This window comes from Adelges cooleyi, unplaced genomic scaffold (genome assembly GCF_023614345.1).
Source record: "Adelges cooleyi isolate 19-005CV unplaced genomic scaffold, UGA_ACOO_1.1 ACOO_flye_CR_arks_rails_tigmint_CR_PRNA_376, whole genome shotgun sequence".
Classification (NCBI taxonomy): domain Eukaryota; kingdom Metazoa; phylum Arthropoda; class Insecta; order Hemiptera; family Adelgidae; genus Adelges; species Adelges cooleyi.
In genome coordinates this window covers 8568581-8592771 of record NW_026096053.1, presented here as the reverse complement: position 1 = coordinate 8592771, position 24191 = coordinate 8568581, and the positions used below count along the sequence as shown (strand labels likewise).

General features: G+C 36.1%; 1 protein-coding gene across 2 annotated transcripts in view; it reads left to right on the top strand.

The window, feature by feature from the left end:
• LOC126840867 (mucin-2-like) overlaps nt 1–16470 on the top strand; it is a 52338-nt gene extending 35868 nt beyond the window's left edge. The window contains exons 1-3 of one of the 2 annotated variants that reach the window (XM_050576849.1): nt 836–1125; nt 12636–13342; nt 14846–16470. In XM_050576849.1, the coding sequence (XP_050432806.1) occupies nt 1120–1125; nt 12636–13342; nt 14846–15764 (1632 nt within the window). In that variant the 5' untranslated portion in view covers nt 836–1119 and the 3' untranslated portion in view covers nt 15765–16470. Of the gene's footprint in view, nt 1–835; nt 1126–12635; nt 13343–14845 lie in introns of those variants that run through there. The other variant, XM_050576850.1, reaches the window with a different exon arrangement.
• The last annotated feature ends 7721 nt before the right edge of the window (nt 16471–24191 follow it).

The following is a 24191-nucleotide window of genomic DNA, read 5'->3' as shown; positions in this document are numbered from 1 at the left end:
TGTGGCGGCGCTTCGGTTTTGTGCTCTGGGCGATCGAAACAAACAGAATAGTACTATTAGGAACGGCCAGCACAATCTCATCGCGTTTGAAAAATCCTTTGGGACGTCCGACAAAAAATGCATCATGCCGACACTGAATCCAAACAAAACCGTTTCCGTAACGTTGACAACCGTCACAGGAATAAATAGTCTATTATCAGCTACAATTGTCATTGAAACACACAGATCGTCCAAATATTTTGATGGCTACACTGATTCGATGGTTTCAGATAAACGTTACATTTAAAACTTTTCATCTCTAATAATTACCCCAAAGTCGTTTGAACTTCAGTTGACTACCAAAGACATTTTGCTGTGTTGTGCGTCGGTACTTGTTACATATATATTCTGATTCGATGTAGGTTGACTGCGACAGAGGAATGCTTATCTGTGAATGTTAATGTGGTTTCTATCCGCGGTAAAAAAGACACAGCGAATTGGTGGTTGACATGGTATTCGATCTATTCTTCATTAGTTATTTTATTGCCCAATGTGTATTTTTTCTTTTTTTATTGCCGGGGAAAGTCACGGATAGCATAAGGTATAACGAAATATATACATGTTAGCCGCGTTGTTCTTGTGTCAGTACTCAGTACGGTTATTGACCAACAGCGTAGCGGTAAGTACTCGCCGGAGGGTTGCTATGTTGGCAACAGTATATAAACAAACAAACAGATGCAATCGGGTGGAGGCACGAGTACTACTTAGATGTGAGTGTAACGTTCGTGAAACTCGACGTCGAGTGCAACAGTTGTATAAGTAATTTACTATTTCTTATTTTTTGATGACTGTGTCGCCTATGAAAGGCATTTCCTCGGAAAATGAGGTCGAGGGGTCCCGGCCGTTGGGATCCGAGCGGTTCCGGTGACTTGAAAACAGGTTTTCCGCAGCTGTCACCGTGTGTTTGTCCTATGGGAGTTAGTGAGAGACAGGACGTTGGGTTCTCACGGCTAAACTAACTCGACGACAAAGTCACCACCACATGCACATTCGGCCCGGGGGCCATGTAATTTAACGAGACAAGTTTTTTATAATACCTTTGGACACACCGCAGTATTTCAGCTAAGCAGATAAGACACTATGAGGGTGAGATGTTGTTAACAATATTAATAATACCGCCACCGGTCTCAGTACCACCGTCTCTTAGAAAGTATCACTTGAATAGTCCTTTGTGGGATAGCCGCTACAATAAATGTGTTTGAAACACTAATATGTATGTATCGAATAATTGGTGCAATTGTCAGTTTTTACGACTAAATTTGTCAATATAAGTATCTTCCTAAATGCACGTAATAATGAAATAATAGTTTATACTTGATTAGTATGATGTGTCAGACCGTCGAGGGTATTAACACCGCAGCTGAAAACGATTACCGTCATTCGATTTCAAATATCGTTAAGTTAATACCAGCAATAACAATTAGAATTATCATACAAATCGTTCACCGGGTTAATGTCTTCTGTCGTTTAAGCGCTGTCTATTAGGTATCGTAAACTTGGATTAGCTTTTTTTAGTTACCATATTATTACACTAATTGATATAATTATTGTTGTTTAACGTTTCGTTTGGGGTTCAACGGGCCGTCGATTTGGCTGTCATTACCGACTTAAATTGCAGGCCTATATCCTATCCTGTATACCGTAGGATATTAAGAAACCAATTATTGTAATCATATTATTATCATGTTAACCGCACATGCACTCCGGCCGCGAACAATGTCGTTAATTTAATTAGCCCGCCACCGCCGTCCATGGGCTATTCATTTTTTTTTTATATTAATAATAATATAAGTTTGTGTGTCTCTGGCGAGGTCTTACTACGATAACATTATTATTATGTACTGAATACGCTTATTATTTTTTATTTTACTCCACTCGAAGGACTCATCTTATGTGTGTGTGTGTGTTTTTTAGCGGGCACGCAAAATAGAAAACTCAAACCAGGTCAAGTAGTCGTGGGCTGCCATCGAAAATAATAATAATAATAATAACTTTTGGATGTTTCAAACTGTAACATTATGTGTTGTATACACTCTCTAGGTCGTCGTCGTCGTCGTACAGTACACCACCTTTAGCCATATCATAACATTAAAAATATATATGTATAGGCTTGATTATTGTTATTAATCTATAACGGATTTAAAAAAAAATACATACTCAATATAAAATAGGCATATATTTATTGCGCTTCTCGCGTAATTTAGTCGAAAACTCTTTCACATTACTGTACTGTACTTATACTATTAAAATGATTAGCCTCGTGTCAGTCTCGGCCTATACAGGCGATTCAAACATTTTGCAATGTTATAATAACTGAAACCGTTACGTCGCGCATATACGTCGTACACCGCACAACTGCTGCAATCTTAAACGATATGCTTGATAAAAAAAAATGTAAAAAAATGAATACTGTATACTTGGAAAAGATAGTATACGATATTAACGCCGCATTGCAGGAATTAAAAATTAAAACGCCACTATAATAATATAAATCACTATATTCGGGTATTTAATTTCCATATGTTAAGTCAGGTACTCTTATCTAGGGTGGAATTCGTCGCTATTGTGTAAAGTATACGGACTATAGGCTATCGAAAAACCATTAAATAGTAAATACCGACCGTTAGCCGGATATAGTAAACCGTGTCTTGACTCGTCCCCGGAAAATTGGCTCAGTAGAAAATTATACTGTCAATGTTAGCAATTATGGACTATTTAAGGAGGTAATAGCCAGTATATATTATACTGCGAATTTACTTAGTAAATCGACCAAGGGAGCACTTCGATATCAGTATGATATACTATAATTTATATCAATATTATCATTGAACAAATATTACTCATTATATTTAAGAAAAATATATTTATCCAACTAGTAATTGTCTTTTGTTTTGGCCGGCGGACCGCAAAAGTCATACATATTATACTAATACGTATATATATATATGAGTCATCGTGGATCCGACACGGTCGGCTGTGTGTGTGTGTACTTAAGGGGGTTGCTCTAACAGGTGTGATTCACCGGCCGCGATCGTCGACTCGGGAAACTAGTTTTTTTTATTTTACCTAACCACCTGCAATTACTACAGTCGAACGCGTGATGAATCATCATCGGGTTACATCCTATTTAAACGGTACGGTACATTATTTTAACCGGGTGTATGTATATATGCTATGATGGTAATATGGTGCCGGCTAAGATAGCGGGTATTAAAACGTCTTGGTGGGTAATTAATTAGTAAAAGTGGAATCCACGATGACTCCGGGAGGAGACTGCTTTCGAGCTACATGACCGAACAGTTTCGACGTTAACATCTCTATAGTAGGTATTGTACATAGTATGCATGTATATGTATATTAGGTGTTAGACGTCCTTAAAGCGTCAGCCGCCAACGCGTCGTATCCTTCTTCTTTGCTATAATACGGTCTGTTCTCCGACGGCTTGACAGGAACATCCTGGTGATCAAACGGCCACCTCTCTATGTAAGTATAAGTTATCTTCGAAATTCTTTGGAACGGTGATTTACCATCAGGAATTCCACATGCCGGACGCGCGACCGTCTTCAGGGATACTGGAATGTCAGTCTTCTTTATATTATATGTATATTCGTATACGTTATGATTTATCATTCATAAACTTAGTATGCCTAACCTAATTCAACGACACTCGTAAATGTGTTGTAAATCAATGTGTACCGCACAGTAATATAGGCTTTGGTATATAGGTAAATCGAGAATGATATTTGTGTTTAGTTGTCGTTGAATTTATTGTTGTGTTATAAAAAGATAGTAGGCTTATAGTGAAATGTTTCCGATGTTAACCTAACGAGTGGATCAAAGCGGTAATCGCTTGGTAAGAAAGTACAAGGATTCTTGTTACAAAAGCCCCGTCCCCCCTTCGAAATAACAATAAAAAAAGAGTAAAATTTGTTGTAAAACATAATGTTATGTTGGATATCGGTCGTGCGCAATTACAGTTAATATCAGGACCTCGTCTTGCTGTGTATATTGTACTTTTAAGTGTAAAAATAATTATCAAATAAAATTAAGATGGCCTAGAGAATCCTAATAATACGTGTAATTAAATACAAGCCAAATGTAGATCCCGGGAAATTATTACTGTCAAATTTTGGATCCTATATAATATATTATTCCCGGTTAGGCGAGGTTGTGAATTGAGTGAATCCAATTTTCGCCCTTTAATCTGCGATGGATGTTATTTTTTTTTGTCTATCAAAGTGCATACATATTTTTTAACCGATAACTTATTGGTTTTTTTTGCCGATTTTGCCATTGAAAATAGTCTGTGCAGCACAAATGGGGTAGGTCGCACAGCTTTTTGACTATTAATAGCCGTGGGGGGAGGGGGGGATGGTCCGTAGGTTACATTGGCGCAACTAGTGAGGAGGGGTTAGGTAAATTTAAATGCTTCGCTTAACTCGTTCAGGCTCAAAAAAACATCAGCAACCGATCAGGCATAGCCCTCAAGTAAGGTTTATGATTTTCAGAGTTTTTAAAAGGTCTAAACTCCCTTAGTCTCCTTTAGTTAAATCAATGGTGGGTTGTCGGCGAAATTCTACTGTAAGTTATGAACTTGCCCTTGGTGCAGAGGAATTGGCGGCCGACTTACAATAATAATAATACAAATATTTTGTCGGTTTAAAACAATTAAAAAACAAACGGATTCGTGTGTTTGCGGCGAATTTCTTCTCCGGTCACGCTCTGGTTGGTCGTCGACTGTGCACACGGTTATAGGCGTTTTATTCTCATCATAACAACAGCTACAAAGACGATGATCTTATTATACATATCTATAATAATAACAATAATATATTCCCATGGCGCGAACACAATTGCACACACACACACAGACCCTTCATCGGTCGTCAGGCGTTTAATATAATAATTATTATTCTTTTCGGTTAGATTTTTTTTTGGTACATTATTTGTTCGAGTTGGGAAAAAAACGTGACGGGTTCATAGTGTGTGGAGTGGACGATAATGACGTTTTTCCTGATAATAAATTTCCCTACCCTGTTGAGTGTAGTCTGTAGATATTTTCTATATACATCTTGGGGGTAGGTACGGTAACCACTTGAGGATCGAACGTTTTTAATATTATTGTAGTATACAATAACGCACGTTTTGACGATTATAGTCATAAAACGGTTGTATTATTATAATACAATTTATTATCTATTTTATTATGTTTTTGTGTACAATTTAATAATCATCATCATTATATTTATCATCTTAGGCACCGCCGGCACGTTATCGGCCCCAATAAAACGGTGTGTTTCAATGCGGCTATTCGGCTTACCTGTTCCCGCGTTTTCCCCATATTTTTCCCCGGACGTTCCTACAACAACCGGCCCATGTGGTCGTCGACGGTCCTCGATAAGGTGCCCAATTATTACTATTTGGCCACAGACCGTCGACCGGGCCGGTGGTATAGCAATGTGTTTACATATTCAGTAATATTATTAAGAAGTGTCTGTTCGAGTAGTTCGGTTTTCGGCATACTTAAAAGTTTTCTGTGTCACACATACACATACACACACACAACGTAGCGTTGATCGTTTAGAATAATAAAAGTATTATTTATAGCTGATAATAATCTTATAAAACACATCAGAACATCTGAGGCCGCGCCCTGGGAGGTCTTTTTCTTGGACCGGACATCTCTGCTGCAGACGACCGATGTAGGAAAAGAAAATTTCCAAAAATAATTTCTCCTTACAGGCCGAGGACTACAGCAAAATACCGTGACCGTATTCGTTCTCAGTAAGTAAATGAACCGTTTGTTGAACAACAATCTACTAAAAAAAATTCATCTTTCAAAAAAAAAAACTATCTTGGATTAAAGTAAACAACGTCTGATGTAACGTCTTGTTGATAATGTTTCTTGTTCTTTTTCTGTGTCTTGTTTCTAATATTTGGGAAAGTAAAAAGAAAACCAGGCCTGCGCATGATTTTCGAAAAATAATAGTATTGTATTTTTAACAATGCGGAAAACGGCTAATTCGATGTCCGTTTGTATTTTAATTGTATTCAAAAAAATAGAACTGGAATAAGTTCTCCAAAATAATTTAATCGCACTCGTGTGTTGGGAACAACACAGTGCAAAAACAATAGGTGGTTTTTACCACTTAGTGTAATTAAAAATGTAATCGGAACGTTTGAATAATATTGTTGTGTGTATTTTTTTTTAAAGTAAATCAAGTGTGTAAAATATATACTTAGGTACACTGAGGTATAAACTGCTTTCACGTGGAATAAGTTTAACACCTTATATATTATGAAGATTTTAATAATGTGTACATATTATTATCTGCCGTTATCATGACAAAAACGATAACCTAAATTATCCTTCGATAAAATATCCCCAAAAATGATATCCCCGAAAAATTACATTCAGAAAATTGGTCACTTAAAAGTATAATTTCCAGATAGAAACACCCCCAAAATAATAAAATGTCTGAAGATCTGATAAAAATGTCTAATATACAAATTCTCTTATAAAAACAACGTTTTTAAGTTCTCACAACTCAACTATAATAGTTTCAGCCTGCCAAAAACCAATTTTTATTACTCCAATAGTGACTATGGGTATTTAAAAAAAAATAATTTACTACCTAAAGCGAGAATAAAACGAAAAAAACACTGAACAAATTATTAAATGTAAAAAAAAATATGAAAGAAAATTGAAAATGATAAGAACATATCAATTTATGTATGTAGTTTATGTAGGTCAAGTTCAAATATTTTGTTTTATGCCTTGCAAATGAAAACAAAAATTACAGCCTTTTTTTTTTAACTAAAATAAAATACATAAATTCTATCTCCGATTAATAGCAGTATAAATTATAATCTGCTACTCGGACTTGTCCCTTCGGATAATTATTTAATTATAATAATATAATTCACCTACTTATTGCCTTGGCGGTGGTGTCTTTGAATCGTTGGGGCATATTTTCATTGGATTATGATAAATTGGGTCTTGGGTTCTAAATCGGTCTCGGTGATTGGTAAGAAAATTAAAAAAAAAACAAAATTGAGAAAATATTGCCAAAATAATTTTCCACGGTATATTGAAAAAAAAAAACAAATGGGATGAATGATCCAAACATACATTGTGGGTAAGAGTGATTTCTGAATGTAAGTGCCTCCGGTTTTTCAACGACCAAAAGAAACCGTCTACGAATTTCAATACAAAAACGGCCCGTTGACAATTTACCGTGTTTTGTGTTGTGCAATTTGTTTTCACACATACATAGAGAGCGTATAACGGTAAGAAGTCCCTGAGGCCAATAATATTATGATATATTTTTATTGTCAAGCATCCGAACACCTCGGGTCTGTTTCGACCACCCGCTGTGTGAAGAATGTGCTCATCCCTGTTTTCATGTTGTAAAACTATGACACGGTCCAGCTGTGATCCCGTTTTTTTCCACAACACAACAATCGTTTGTAATAAATAATAATAATACTACACGAAAACTATTGCAAACGACTGTCGCAAAATTGAGTTGTACCGACTTTTGTAATGGCTTAAAAGATAAATAAAACTATTTTCCGGGTACTCTACGAGTGTAAACGCCTAAATAAAGCCAAAGGGAGTGAGAAACAGGAACATGAGTGAGGCGTGGGTTTCAGTCAAAGAAGTCGTTCGTTTGAAAGAAAAAATCATAAACATATAATATTATAAACATTTTTTTATTATTATTAATATACAATACATTGTGTTAGCGGATAACGTGTCAGTGATTAGAGAGGTCTTGTCGAATGGAGAACAAAATATAATATTCCATGTGTAGACTGCATGACTAGACATATGAATTTCTATGTAGTGTGCTAGGTTACTGGATAGGCCACGTTATAGAGATTAGCCTACCTAACCTATATGTATACACGGACTCAGGATGTGGTTAAGTGAGCGGTGACGGTTTTGCCGGTGGACTTGACGCCTTGAAATCAAAACGCAGATTTATCGAATCGGTTACCGTGGCAAAAATCCTAATAATAGTAATAATATGTTTTAAATATTCACTTTTCGGAATACTTATACCAAAACCGAAGTGGTTAATTGACCCGTCATAATACTAATAAGTAAAAAGATCTCCGGTGCATACCGTGGACCCAGGACCGTATATGTATTATAGACAAAGCGAATCTGTTCATACCTGAAACTTGTTACATCAATTATTAATAACTTGGATTGCCTCCGTCCAATCCTTTTACAACTTATATACCTAAAGCTATTAATTAATAAAAAACTGAATTTGACAAATTTACAACAAACGGGGCCGGCCAGGAAACGTTACTAAGTCATAACTGCCAAGTGCAAACGATTTCCGGCGAAATTTGCTTTTCAAGTTCAACGTGTTTTTAGATGATTTTATGACCGCTAGCATTTTTTTTTTTTTTAATACCGGAAACGTTTATCGTAATGGTTTCTCTCAAATGGATCTGTGACAAGCCAAAACGGGTAGCTGCCTATATCGAATTGCTCGACCATTATTGGGATACAACAATATTGTTTTGGGCGATTAACAAACTGTTAACAATAATTACACCAATTACAGACATCTAATCCTTAAAAAAAAATTTGCTTGAATTATCGTTAAAATTTTCAATCCGAACGTTGACATTGCGACTTGGCCGGGAGCCAGTCTTAATGCTGTCGTTCGTACAAGGGCATAGCCTTCGATGCGGTTCTAAGGGCAAAGGGGACAATGGCTGTGTGTGTGTGTGTGTATTTTTTTTTTAAACAAGTAACAGCTAAATAGTGCTAGCTAAGAGTTTTTGGAATTTTCTTGTACGATAATGATTGAAGATTGCGGTTTCTTTATATCCGACCCGGTCATCGATTTGATAAAATCAACAACGTTTTGTGCCTACTAGATAATATTAAAGGTATATCGTTTTAAGCGACTGTTGTCCAACGTTACTGAATTTGTCGCCGTCGTTTAATTTAGTATGCAAATGGACACGTGCTCCGAATGTATAAACTGTAAGTGTCAGAAAATGTAAAAAAGGTAAAAAAACTAAGTTAACTCGAACAAAACGTTACGCAAGACCTGTGCCTGTCTGATCTTTTTGTGTTGAGCCGTCCTAATCGGAGAAAGTGTAATGAGATTACACACACAGTTCTCGGTTTGAATGTATAATTTACAATATGCTCGATACCCCCCGCCCCCTGTCCACCTTCTCCTTCGACGTTAACCTAACCTGCCCGGACTGACCAACAGGTGTGGAAATTTCCCCGGGAAATTCAAACGGATTATAATACCTACTCATGTGTTTGCATTTCCTTACCGATTACGGCCCGAAACACCTGTGGATCGGGATAACGTCTGGCACGGTGCTGTTATCGATTAGCCTCGGCCAGAGGTAGGCCGGGTTTGTGGCATCAGAACTTATGGAGTACCAACTCCACAAAATCTAAAATTCAATTTGACATCATCCCCATTTGAATCGATTTTATCTATGAAAGAGGATTAGTCCAAACAAAGTTAAGATTTCATTAAAAAAAAACAGTTTTCCACTTACAATTTTACTTGAAAAAAATAATTATAAAAAATATTTCCAATTCTTACTTATTGAAAATTTGTCAAAACCCATTTTTCAAAATATGTATTTTTTAACCAATGGTAAGAGCTTTAATTGAACGAATTTGACCCTTTTTATAAACAAATAAATGTTATTTAACTCTTTTCATAAATATAATTTATAAAATAAACGGAATGCGATGTAAACCAAAACTACTTTACCAATATGTATTTTGTTTTGACTTTAAAACAAATGTAATAGATCAAATATAAAAATCATTAATAGTAACTTGGGTTTGTAAATGTTCGAATCGACGTAATAAAATCAACTATCATATGAATTTGACTCATTTGAAAAACCTAACCGATCCGTCTGTAGCCACAAAACATATTTATTTAATAAAAGTAATTTTCAACAAAATTGTGACTTATCACGTTTCATAAAATTTAAACGATTCAGTTGTGCCTACGTTTAAATTCGCAAAACGTGCAGAGCTAATTAAAATAGGCCCTATAACGGATTAGGTCGGTGTCTTGTCTTGTCTTAGTCCGGTCAAGATGGGTGGGTGGTCGTATGCCATTTGATTTATATACCTAAAAGACGAATCCATACGGTATGCCCTAGTAGCCTAGTGTCCCACATATACTCTGTTGCGCAACATAAATAGATAATAGAACTAAATGTAAATCTGTAACAAGTCTTGTCTGTAATATTATTATGTTTATATATTATAACGACATCTTTTTACCGACACGGGACAGAGATTTTCATCTAGTCCGTTTCAGAAGCATAAGTAAACCGTTCTCATATATCAAACGGGAGTTGTTGTCTTTGGCCTTTGCCGTCGCCCTCTTTCCTTAGTGCCCGTCCCCTCGCCCTAACTTTTTCCACGTGTTACTTACGTTTATATATATATACATATAAATAATATTTTTATTATCGCACGTGTCTATTTTCACATCCAAAGACAAATATTGCGTACGATTTCGATTAATTCTCGTGCCATCCGACGCGTCTCGGGGGTCGACCCTAACCCTTATACATACCTGCAATATTCGTATCCGGTCGGCATGCTCTCATGAACGATCAGCAGCGGGTGGAAGATAAAAAGAGAAACGGACATAAGAAGGTCTTATGCAATATCCAAAACGGAATTCCCCCCGCGGTTAACAAGGCGGTTTCATGGCCGCGCGGTTGACTCTCTTCTCTCTCTTACTCGTGAAATACATAATAATAATTATTATGATACATTGACCATTGACAAAATACCCGGATGCGGTGTCCGGCCCCGCGCTCGTACACGCTTTAAGTCATATTATCATGTAAACTAGGTTCTAAGGTTTTTCAGTGCGGTACTTGTCGGCCTTTCCCAAGAGTGCTGCGGATAAGTTTCGATAGGTCTGTCAAAAGTCCATTTGCAGCGCTAACGATCCTTTTGGGCGTTTAATGTCTTCGGTCGTTTACATAAATGTACAATACAATAATAGTATTATTATGTCTTCTCTCGGCGTCGAATAATACCGTACAATGTCTTAAGACGTCACGATAACGCGCCACGGCGTTTGTTGAGGTTTTAAAAAATAACAATCTTAACGTTAGAATTTTCCTTTCTCGTTTGCCCGATACGGTTGGTACAGTCACAGCGTTTGTCGTTGTGTAGCAAACCGTTTGGTCATAATATATTATGATATTGTTTTGCCCGACCTTTTTCCATCACCGGCTGATATAAAAGAACTCTCCCTTTTTTCCCTACTCGCCATTTATAAACTGCCTTTATCCTTAAACCCACCGCCCACGATCGAATTCATTCGGTCGTGGTTGTTTTTGTGGCCGTTCTGTTGACATTACACTTCCGGTAGCCCAATGCGATTTTTGAAAATATCACAAAAAAAAAAAAAAAATCATTCCCCAATATGTTGTTTGATTATATTGTAAGTATATTATAGGTTTTCATTTTTCTGACGGAGATCAGCTTTGACGGAACCGTCATTTTTAATATTACCAACATAATTTGATTATATTAAGTTTTAAATAATTAGTCAACATTTTTGGCAAATTATTCATTATATTAAATGTATACGTTACCATTTAAATTTCAAATGTTGATAAAGCTCTCAAATATAGTAAAAAAAGACAAAAATAAAAATCAGAGTAACTTGGATGTAATATTATAATTTTTTATAAAATATTTTATATACATATTGTAATAAACGAAAATGTTTTCAAAAAGAAAAACTTTAAAATATCAATTATTTTAACTGGAGAAAACTAGTGTAGGGCGTTAAAAGAATCACTCCGTATATTAATATTTTACTTAAATACTGTTGCACGACGAAGCCCTGCAAACGGGGCGGCATTTAACTGCGCAGTACTGTCAAGTACAACAATATGTGTATGACCCGTGTGACTTGCCGGGCTAACGGACGACCGTCGTTTGTTGACAACACCGAAAGCTTTTAACGTCGTCTAATTTAAATAATAACACAATATAATGTTTTTTATAAAATATTTTTTACGCGTTACAATATCATTTTTCTAATATATATTTTGAGGCTTCAACAACTGTGGTTATTAGCCAAGCACACATATCTAGTCTTAAGGACTAAGTGATATTAAGTTTTTACAAAAGGAAAAAGTCCTTAGACTTTATAGGCTATTTACAATATTTATTTCAGTTAGAAAATCATTTATTTTAGTGCTGACATTGAGAGGCTTCTTTGAAATTGTTCCGTGTGGACATGTTATTTAAAAATATTATCATTGTTACATTATTAGATACGATACAAATGTTATATAAATTAAACATTGGACATATTGTTGATAAGATAAAAACACATACCCAATTATGTTCTGTCTCTCTCACATATACACACCTCGAAACCAAACAATTTCACATGATTACGCAGTCCATATTTTACTAAATAGATGTTTGGACGATACCAATTATGCCGTTGGTCGATAATGTATTTTCGTTTGGCTATTAATTTCTGATTGTTAGAAAGATGAAAAATATCAAAATAATAACATTTTTTTTGTTTTTACAGATATTTCTGTTATATGGAGGAAGTGCAGAGACGTTGTCCGTTCGGTTAAGAGGCATGACCGGATCGTTGCGACTGAGCGCGTTGCTGTTGCTGCTGTTGTCCCGTTGGGCGTCTGCGGACCTCGAAAAGGGCGAGAACGAGTTCGTCCGCAGCTGGGTGATCATCGAGGAACAGCTGGTGCCGCCGTCCCGGGACGAGCTGTTGGCGTCCGGCGTCGGTGTCGGCGCGGGCGGCGGTCGCCGGATCACGCCCAAGTCGGTGTTCGTCGCGCCGTCGTTCAACAAGTGCTCCGACGGGTACAGGCCGGACAGTATGGGCCGTTGCGTCAAGGTGGTCAAGCTCAACCCGACGGCCCAATGGGACTTCTTGCTCAAGCAGTTGAACTCCATGTACGGCGGAGGGCCGCCGATGGCCGCGGCCGTCACCGCGTTCCCGCCGCCTAGCACGACGGTCGAACCGCCGCAGCACAAGACGGAGAGCACGGGCCCGTTTCAACTCAACATACCGCTGTTCAATCAGACGATGGAACAGGAAGACACCGCGGTGGACACCTCAACGGCGGGCCCCGTGTCCAGCGCCGCGCCGCCGACTACCACCGTCGTTTCCGTTGTCCCGACTACCGTCCAACCACAGACCACTCTCCGGGAAACCGAGGACACCACGTTGTTCGACTTGTCCACTGTGGTGACGGCCGATTCAAAGACGAAGTAAGCAACGATGGCCGTCGGCTAGTTGAAACCCGTTTATATTAGTCTGTTAAATATATAAAATAATAATGTCTCTCGACAACAAGACGTTCCCAAAACGTTTGAACAATATCAAGATTTATATAGCCGTTCAGTTTATAGTTAAAAAATACAACAATTATTGGCTAAATTCTACTTGATTGTTAAGTCTATTGGCGAGATCGGACTTAGATAGATGTGAATCTTTTTGAGTTTCACCTGTTTTTTACGGTTTCTTCAACGAGCCGACCTCGAAAACCGATCAATAACCGCACATTTGGCTGTTTCTTAAAATATGCTTTTTGTGTTGGTTTTTACTTTCGGTTTGACTTTGAGTTTTTACACAGTCGCGGTACGATGATGATGATCTTGTGTCTTATTATCGAGGGTGCTCTTTTCTAATGCAAATACAAACCGGCATCTCTATTCGCATGCAAATCGTTTCCGTTGTTGTAGAGCCGAGGTCGTGTTTTGAAATAGTAAAAACCACTCCGACCGTCTAGCATAAAATTGTCGGTGTAAAATATGTTCTCGTGAGAAGGAAGCTACTAGCTAGATTTAAAACTTCACATTAGTCGTGTCGATCTTTGAATCGAGACGAGGAAACGCTGTTAATAAACTGTTGACGGTTAAAATTCATGAGGAATAATATGTACACTGTTATCAGCAAACAGGATGCCGAGTATTTTTCTAGGAGAATAGGTTTCGACGTTTATTTTATTTCAAACCGCCTTGATTCATTTGTTGTATTTTACACCATTAAGGGCGGCCAAGCCAAAGGATTTTCCTGTACCGGCCAATAAGAGCAGGGTTAGATCATAAATGTTTATTTTGTGCTCATCAATCACCTACTGTACATTATTATGCGCCCCGTCCGACCCAAATCCCTACTATCTCGCGATTATAATATATATACATGGTATAAAGTATAAACCTACCTTATTACCTGCTGCTAACCGAGTCCAATACCCTCGGTCGACCTCCGCACACATCCAAACTGAACAGACGATGATTTCGATCAATTCCTATTAACAACACGGTACAACCGAGTGTGGAAATTGTTGAGCTTACACAATTGTTTGCGACACGACGGCTGACCTTTGTCTTGATGTATCTTACAAAATTGTTTACAATGTTAGTCATTCGAAAGCATTTTTTCTTTTGAAAAGATCACACACCATCACGTTTTTACTCACACTTTCTTCGATATATATCTCTTATGTGTCACATTTAATCCCTCTCGATATAATATTTTTTTTTATCTTTTTCCATCACATGATGTTATCATGTTCCTCTATGCACTTGCATAACAATTTCAAATATTTAAGCTTTCAGTATCCTATTTAAAATTTGATTGAGACAGATATTTTAGCTAATTCTGAAAACAGACACTGACTGTTTTGCTATTTAAATTTTTATCAAACTGTTTTGATGGTTTTTTGACAGTTAAGTAGATAATGGTGTACTTATTTTTTTTTGTCGCAGAACCGTGGGGAGCAGGACGACCACAACGGACGAACCGCTGCAGACGACCACAACGACCTTTATGGACTCCGACACTGGCACGCCGCCAACGTCCACTGCTGTGACGACAGAAGAAGATGACGAGGGCATTGGTGGCACGGTCACGATGACGATGGTGGACGCGACGACGACGGCCAAAACGGTGCCGAAGAAGCCGACGACGACGGCCAAAGAGGTGCCGCAGAAGCCGATGACGACGACGTCGATGACACCCGCGACGAGAATCTGGACGACGACCACGACGGCGCAGCCCACCACCACCAGTACGACAACCGCGGCTGGTACGACGGAACCGCCAACCGAGTACTACGATGAGCCCATGGGACCGGATTGCACGGCACCGGATGCATACTACAGGTACGCGGAATGCGCGCCGCAGTATCAACCCGCACCTGAGATACAGGTGTTCGTCGCGCCGCCGCCGCCGTCCAAAAGACCAATGGCGTATCAGCCACCTTCGCAGCCCGTACAACCGGTGCAGCAAGTGGGCGCTGTCCGATTCCCGGACGACGAGGGTCGAGACGACGCGGACGTCGAAGCCGACTCGGCCACCGACCACACCATCAATCTGGTTAGGTTCCCGGACGGCGTGCCGTACAGGACCACTAACAAGATGTACGAGAGCAGCAGACATCCGACGTGGTGGCCGACCGGGTGGGAACAGCAGCAGCAGCAACAACAACAGCTACAGCAGCAGCAACAACAGCTACAACAGCAACAACAACAGCAACAACAACAGCTCCAACTGCAACAACAACAGCAGCAGCAGCGAAGGGACGACGTGGCACGCAACGAGGGTGTCCGATTATGGGAATTCGGGTCCAGACTGCCCAAGACCACTACTGAGGCGACACCGTGGTTCCACAGGTTCTTCCAGTAAATTTAAATACATTTATTTTTATATAACCAATGTGTTTTTTTTTCTAATGAAATTAATCAATATTATATAAATTTTATTAATGTTTTTTTTTACTCAGTATTTCGGCGTTAGCTTGTATATGCGTTAGGTACGGTTAATTATTATTATTATTGTATGTTTTTTTTTGTTGCCATAATATATAACGTCCGTAGAATAACCATTTTTTTTTTTATTAAAGTCACGAGTGTTTTATTTATTGTGTGTGTTTTTTGGTAGTAAATCAATCTTTTTATTGAAAAGGAATAGGAGTGCAAATATTTAATATTAACTTTTGAGCGATTTAAGCCTTAACGGTGTTTTTTTTTATATTATATAATTTGTTTTGCCTCTAACAACACATTAACCGCCGTACTGCTACTATTATTATTATGATTACTTATTATCGTTTATTACTTATACTGTTTGTTTTTTTTTTTTAATTCATGAAGTTGTAAATATCGTTAAGCGTGTTCCTATTATAAGAGATCACGGCTTCTAGTTAATGAAATAGCTGATGCCGCTCGACGTATTAGTGTAAATATATATTTAATATTATTATTATTATTATTATTATTATTATCACGTGTACAGCGAACCATTTCGAATGTTATATATACATATATTATTATACCTATACAATACCATTGATTTAATCATTCACGCACAAATACAAAATATTATACAAGGACATCATCGTACATATTAATATATTATGTTGTATGTTTATTATAATAATCAACGTCAGTTATATTGTAACTTCCTTTACCCAATTCGAAATGATCATCTATAATGTTATAAATAATTATCGAAATTATGCCGCTGTTATTATTAGATCATTTTATTTGTAGAAGACGTCCGAAACGGATCGACATAATAATATTATTCAATTATTGTCGTGCCCGGCCTGTGTGCGTTTCAACAACACAATCATTTTTAATATGTTATTATTATTATGGTCATTACTTTTTTTTTTATGAACATTTAAAGTATTATATAATGACATTATATTCACTTTAGCATACCATTATAGTTGTATCTGAAAACTATATTGAACAATTATCCGGGACAGTACAACATCATTAATTGTATATTATAATAAATAATTATACAAATATAATACCTACAATTTTATAAATATAAAAAAAAAAAATAATGACTATACACAGATTATATACACATATAATATATGAACATTTTTAGCCGTGTCTCGTTTATATTATATTGTATTGTGCATTTTTGTTTTCTAATATCATTCAATGAAAAATATACAATGGAAGACGTTTGTTTATTGGATATTATCTTGTGTGTGTGTATATTTCCACGTCTGTCGGTATTGACAAAATGAGTAGAACCCAACAATTTGATTCGCGTTTTGTAGCGCCTCGCATAGGTCGGGCGTAAAATATAGGCAACCACATTGGCTTGGTGGAAGTTAATGTAAGTGTTGAGTTGTTGTTCAATTGTTTGCTTCACCAATCGCTTAAATAAATGTGTTACATTCAAGATATTTATAAATATTAATTATATTTTATATACTTTAAATACGGATCTTAGTTAGCTATTGTGCTAAAGGTCTTTTGAATCGAATAGCTCGGTTTTAATTAATATTCAATCGATAAACACAGATTAGTATAGTGCATTGAATTCGATTGTACTTTTTGGATTTTACACATTGTGTTTAAGAAACCCGGTTTGAAACGTTTTGTGTTCTTAGACTGCCCCTTATGTATTCATTTCTTACTCTATCTTCCTAGTCACTCCACTCATCCATCTTAACATTCTCATCTCCGCTACACTCATTCTCTGTTTCGTTATCTTATCTACTGCCCAACATTCCGACAGGGATGAGCAGGCATGAAAGCCGCGTCGCAGGCTTGAAATGTTGTCGAATAATTGTCGAACCTATCGTCAAGCCATATGGCATACAAGTAAAATATCCACATTATGGTGTGACAAAAGCTCGCCGATTTAACGACAAAATAATGTACGCGTATTTAAAGTTAAACTTTCTTTAACAATAAGTTTATTTTTCACTTGAATATAACTAGAGAATATTAATGGTGTGGATGTGTTTTCTTTGTTTGTGAATATTCCAAGGCTATAACAAATAGTTGACAATTTTATCCGAAACAGACACACTAGTTTACGATTTGTGCACACAAATGTTTTGATATATTCCGTTCTACTGCTGCTTTCGACTATCTTAAAACAAATATTTAAATCCGTATTTGTACATACGTCGAACCAACGCAACGTCAAAAGAACGTGCGAACTTGTCAAAATTCAAATTTCTGTTACTTATTTGAAATACATAATATATTTATAGCGTTTTCAGTTTATAAAATGATCGCGTTCAAATTTTGTTTTTTTGTGTAAGCACTCAATATCACTACACCATTTTATAGTAAAAAAAAAAACACTTAGCAACACTTACCTTAACTTCCGTCACGCCTTTGCGGTTACCTATATGTTACCCCTAATCTACATAATATGCAAGACGTTACAATAACCAAACAAAGTCGTTGGGTACTAAACATTTTATCAATACTGACAGGCGTGGGCGTCCGAATGAAAAATATACACATACACGCCTTAATATCAGATAAGAAACGTGTCGTTCCATTGTATATTTTTCATTGAATGATATTAGAAAAAAAATTCACAAAAATTACAAAACTTTATACTAAATAAAAAAAGGCTAAAAATATGTATACATGTTACATAAAAAGTCGTTCTTGAAAAAGTAACTAATTTTATGATTGCCTTCCTTAACAACGCTGATAATTAACTAAACAACAAACATTTACAACAACGTGAATGATAACTTCTGTTTATTGAATAATCTTCCAAAATACACTATTCGACGAATGAAAGAATGCCAGTTTTAAAAGGTTATTACTTATTATACTCAGAAAAATTGTTTTACCATTTAGTACAATTAAAAGTTGTCAATAAAACAAAATGTATTTAGTTCCAATATTATTTCATTAATCTTTACTTGATGCACAGGTGATAATTAATCATAAACTAGCACTAGTGAATTTTATTTTTTTCACAACACGATTATAGCTGGCTTTGGCCGTTTTCCAACATCAATAAACGCAGGAGCTCGTCAGTATCGTAAATATTAGAAAGGTCCCTAATGATTTTGAAATCAATATCTTGCAATTTCAGTTTTACATATTCTACAAAGACTATAGCTCTATAAACACTTTCGGGCATCTCGCTAATGTCTTTATTAATGACCAATTCGATTGTGCTTACAATGGTTTCTATGTTATCATTCATTTGTTTTCTTTCTGTCTGCTCATCCTGCGGTATTTTTTCTGTAAAACTGATGAGTAAATTCGATAAAAAACCTTTAGCTATATCATCTAGTATGCCGAGTAAGTCATCTACTCCTTTTACGAGAATGTTTTTAAAATAATTTCGAACATTTAGTTGATTTTTAAATAGACCAACAAGTTTTTTCATGTGCCCGTCGTCGTGCAAATCTAAGAATTCCATGAAGTTTTTTAAAATCTTTAACATGTCTTCATTGTACAATCGTCGACGGTAGGCATGTGGGTTTTTCTCCGAGTCTAAAATATAATACCAAATTATTCTCACCATGATCACTTTTAACATTTGTATGAAATTGTGTTGAAGTTTGCTCAACTCGTTTACCGTGTCGGCCAAAGGTAAGGTCCGTTGAACGCACACTGCATAGAAACTCTTTTCCAGAGTGTGACTCAAAACCACCCGGGGTTTCATCATTCCGAATTTCTCCTGTAAATCCTTCATGACCAGCGTATTCGACACGATATTGTTCAAACAGAGTTGTTCCATACCACAACTTTTCCAGCCCGCTAACGACATTAGACGGTTCTGCTCATATTTCTTCAACTGAGTGGATAACAGTTGTTTGTATCCATATGGGATGGCTTGCAGCGACACTTGAATATCGTCTGTACTTAATTCTCGTTCGGCGGGCATCGATGTCATCGATTCCAGATTAACGACTTTATCCAATATCTCTGAACAGCCTTCCAAATAGATTGCACGTTTCAATAGTTCACAAAGCGCACGGTTGGCAGGCATGAAAACCGCGTTGGAGATATAAAATTCATCCGTTTTAGCACTGACGAATCTATCGTCGATCCATTGGGCATACACGTGAAACATCCACATTAAATCCTTGACAGAGCTCAGCTCGACCGTATTCACCGAAGTGGCTACCATTCTGGACGATTCCGACACAACAGAACCCAAGTTGTACTTCGAAACCAACTGTTTAAAATCTTCAATACGATACGATAACGACCACATACCTCTTACTGTGTTCAAGTAAGTCAGACACGCCAACACGTAGCTACACCTGACGTTTTTGTATTCTCTCTCCAACAATGTTCTCAACTCGTCCACATTCATTTTTTTGATTTTGGCTTCCTGTATGGGATTGTTTTTCACGAATACAGCACCTATTTCTTGAAATTTTGTCAGTTTCCTAATTAACATAACTTTATTTTCGTCTTCCGTGCACGCAGCAAGGTCTACCAGTGTAAAAAATGTCAGTACCGATAATAGCAGTACCGTTTTACTCGCCACCGTCATCTTGTTGAACCACTTAGACCGCATGATTTTTTGAAATAATTATTCTGTTTATTCGACTGTTTACAAACTGCAAGAATATTGCTTCCTAAGAGGCGGATAGGAAATACTGAGTTTTAAAACAACCGCTGACACACCATCTACTTTGACTGCGAAGAAACTTATAAATCAATAAAAACAAAAGAACTAAATCAATATTTATTTTTAAAAAAAAATGTGTCAATCGTTCATCTGTTCCATTTAATGTTTACGGCAAAACATGAGTACTACAATAGAGACTTAACTTTTAGTAAAAAAATTGTGATTATTTTTGTTGTATATTTAATACAAATTTATCATGTGTAATTAATACATTTTTTTTTAGCCAGGGGATGGTGTCTTGACACCGTGGACACCCCCCAAAATACGTCACTGTCCTACAAATTATTAAAAAATAAAACATACGTTTCCTACATAACATAGAAAAGTTGCCAAAGAACTAGTATGTGTTTACAGAATTGAAATCGGATCATCTTAAGTAATCGAAATTTGTTCTGAATTTTTGGTGCAACACTTCAACACAACACTCCGCATGCAATTCCTTTAAACCCTATGAGATATTGAGTGGTTCACGATAAAATGATCACTCTGTATACGTTTTAAAGTAAAATATTCAGTTGGTTTTTGTTCGTTATTATTATTTTTTCATAATACATAAGCCAAAGCTGTTCAAAAAATTGTTTACGGTTTCTAAAAAACTTATTATTGTAATAGGGTCACACCAGATGTGAATTTTAACGTTTAAGTTTGCTCGCATGATAGTACCACATTGTTACAAATATAAATTATGGCGAATACAAATTTTGTGTAAAATAAATCCAAAAATAATGCTTAAGCAAATGTTTTTTCACCTACGTATGTAGTACGTATTCTGATTACCACATTTTTTTTTATTATTGTGTTCTAATTTTCCGTTCTCTTAATATATTAATTTAATCAAATCAAATCAGGTTTAATATTAAGAAAAAATAATTATAAATGTTTACGTTAGGACAATTTTGTTAGAATAATATTGTATCCTAATATACAAAATAGTTATTTGCTATAATCATAGGAGCTTTGGGGTTCTACGGTCATGCAAAAACATTGTTTAAACATTTGAATAGGTAGCCCACACGGTCGTCCTACATAGAAGACAAAACATTAAAAACAGATTTGTTTTCGATAAACAACAAACCATAAAAATTCTTAAGATATTTTTCTGTAAATTGTGCGTGTACTTTGATCATAAACAATGCAATAAATAAAGCTTGAAGGTACCTTGAAAAAAAAAAAAAAGAGCCAAATATTTTTTAACATCAAAGTATATTATGATACTTACAGGTATGTGTAATTCTTAACACTGCGACTGTCGGTATGGAATAATATTTTCGATAAAGAAAACCATAGTTTCGATAATGAAACTATACAAAATTTTACAAAAACACTTTTAATGGGTCAAAACGCCAAATACCAACAGACGTTAGTAACAACGCTCCCTCCATTCTGCGGGACTATTTGAAACTTATCTTGCTTGTCTGTTACAATAAAAATAATGTTTCTGACAAAAATATTGATTTATTTTTTCCAGTAACAGAAAGTCATTGAAATTGAGTTTATATTCTAAAAAGTTGTTTTTTTCGTGTTGCCCAAAATTTGAGAATTTTTCATAGAAAAGTCGCAAAAATAATTTTTTTACATATTTATTTCAACTATATCCAGTTTTTTCCCCGAGTACCTATTCATAACTACCACCCACCTATAATAACTGCAATGGTGGATTGGCTTAGCATTTTCAATGGTAGGGTCGTATGGATACAGTCATAAATATTTTCAATGATACTGTCATAAGTGCCATGGATTAATTTATTCCTAAATTAGGTTCTCATAAGGATTCTTCCCCTCCTTGGTTTTACATACCATCTAAAAAAAAATGATTTGCTTCAAGAAATAGCTACATCCAACTCCTGAGTAAATCTGTATTCTATATTTCTTCCTTGCTTTCCTATAATTCTCGCTCATGTCCTACTTTTCATGTGAGTTCCACTGTCAAAACTACAGTTTTTTCACCCCTTATAACCGTATTTGTATTTCCTGTAATAACTTGCCTCCCTCCTTATTTAAAATTGGCATTAACCCATTACTGATTTAGGTCCGTTTTTACTTAAAAATATAATTTAACTAATGTGATCTTTATATATTTTGTTTAGTAATGTTCAATGTTAAAAAAATATGTTCTTTTCTTATTTTATGATACCGTTCATAATTTATAATTTATTATGCATATTGCATACTTGCCTTCGGGATGTTAAATATATATTGTTTATATATTATTATTATTATTATTATTAATAAAGATTAGTATATTAAATTTGATCATATTTTTTAGCTTTTACACATTTTTCGCGAAATCTGGTTTAAGAAACCAAGTTTGAAACTTTTTGTTTTCCTAAAATCTGTTTTTAAGGATATCGATCATTTCTAAGAAGTTTTCTATAGTACATATTTTTTGTGCTTACTAATTTATGTTAATTCATGATATTAAAATATCATGAAACATAATCGACAAAATAATATTTTATTCGTTCAAAAAACATTGTATTTACACAAAACAAAACATGGTATTACTCATACTTTTTTTTACGCGTTAAATGGAACCGATAAACCGTACAATCTGCTTCACGTATTTTCTAAACAATTATTGGTTTAGTTATTTGGTTCTTAAGTTTCTTCACAGTCCATAGGTTGGTGTGTAAAACTTAAACTCAGCATTTCATGTATGATTTTTAGAAATCAAAATTCTTGCATTCTGTCAACAGTCTAATAAAAAAAAAAGAACGATTTCAAACATTCAAAAGGTCTAAGTGGTTCAACAAGATGACGGTTGCGAGCAAAGCGGTTTTGCTATTATCGGCCTTGACGTTCTTTTACTTAGCTACGTGCACGGGAAACAAAGATAAAGGTACGTTAACTAAGATCCTGACAGCGTTTCAAAATATTAGTGCTGTATTCGTGGAAAAAACTCCCTTAGAAAAATCCCAAATCGATGGAATGGATGTGAACGAGATAAAATTAAACTTGGAGAAAGAATACAAAAACGTCAGGTGTAGCTACTTGGCCGCATGTCTGTATTACTTGAAAACGGTTAGAGGACTGTTGTTGTTATCATTGTTAGATAGCGAAAATTATAAGAAGTTGGTTCCGAATTTTCGCTTTGGTACTTTGATGCCCGAATCGTCCAAAATGGTATCCACTTCAGTGAATACGGACGAGCTGAGATTAGTCAAAGAGTTTATGTGGATTTTTCACGTGTACGCTCTATGGCTTCACGATAGGTTCGCCGTTGAGAAAAAGGATGATTTTTATGTCTCCAACAGGATTTTCATGCCTGCTCACCGAAAGCTCTATGAACTATTGGAAGGCGCAATTCTTACCGAGAGCTGTCCACAGTTATTGGAGGGATACATTGATCTGGAGTCTATGAAAACAATGCTCACCGAACCAATAAGTCCAAACGAAATTCAAGTGTCGTTGCGTGAATTTCATGATGGTTATAAGAGAACGTTATTCTTTCAGTTGTTCCAATATGAGGAGACCCATTTAATGTCGTTGGCAGGCTGGACAAATTGTAGTATGGTACAACTCTGTTTGAACAACATTGTGTCAGAAGATCTGGTCATGGATGACTTGCTGGGGAAATTCGGAATGATGACAAAACAAACTTTCTATAACATTATGAAATCAAGTTACGACAAAGTATGCGCTCAACGAACATTATCTTTGGCCGAAACGATAGACGAG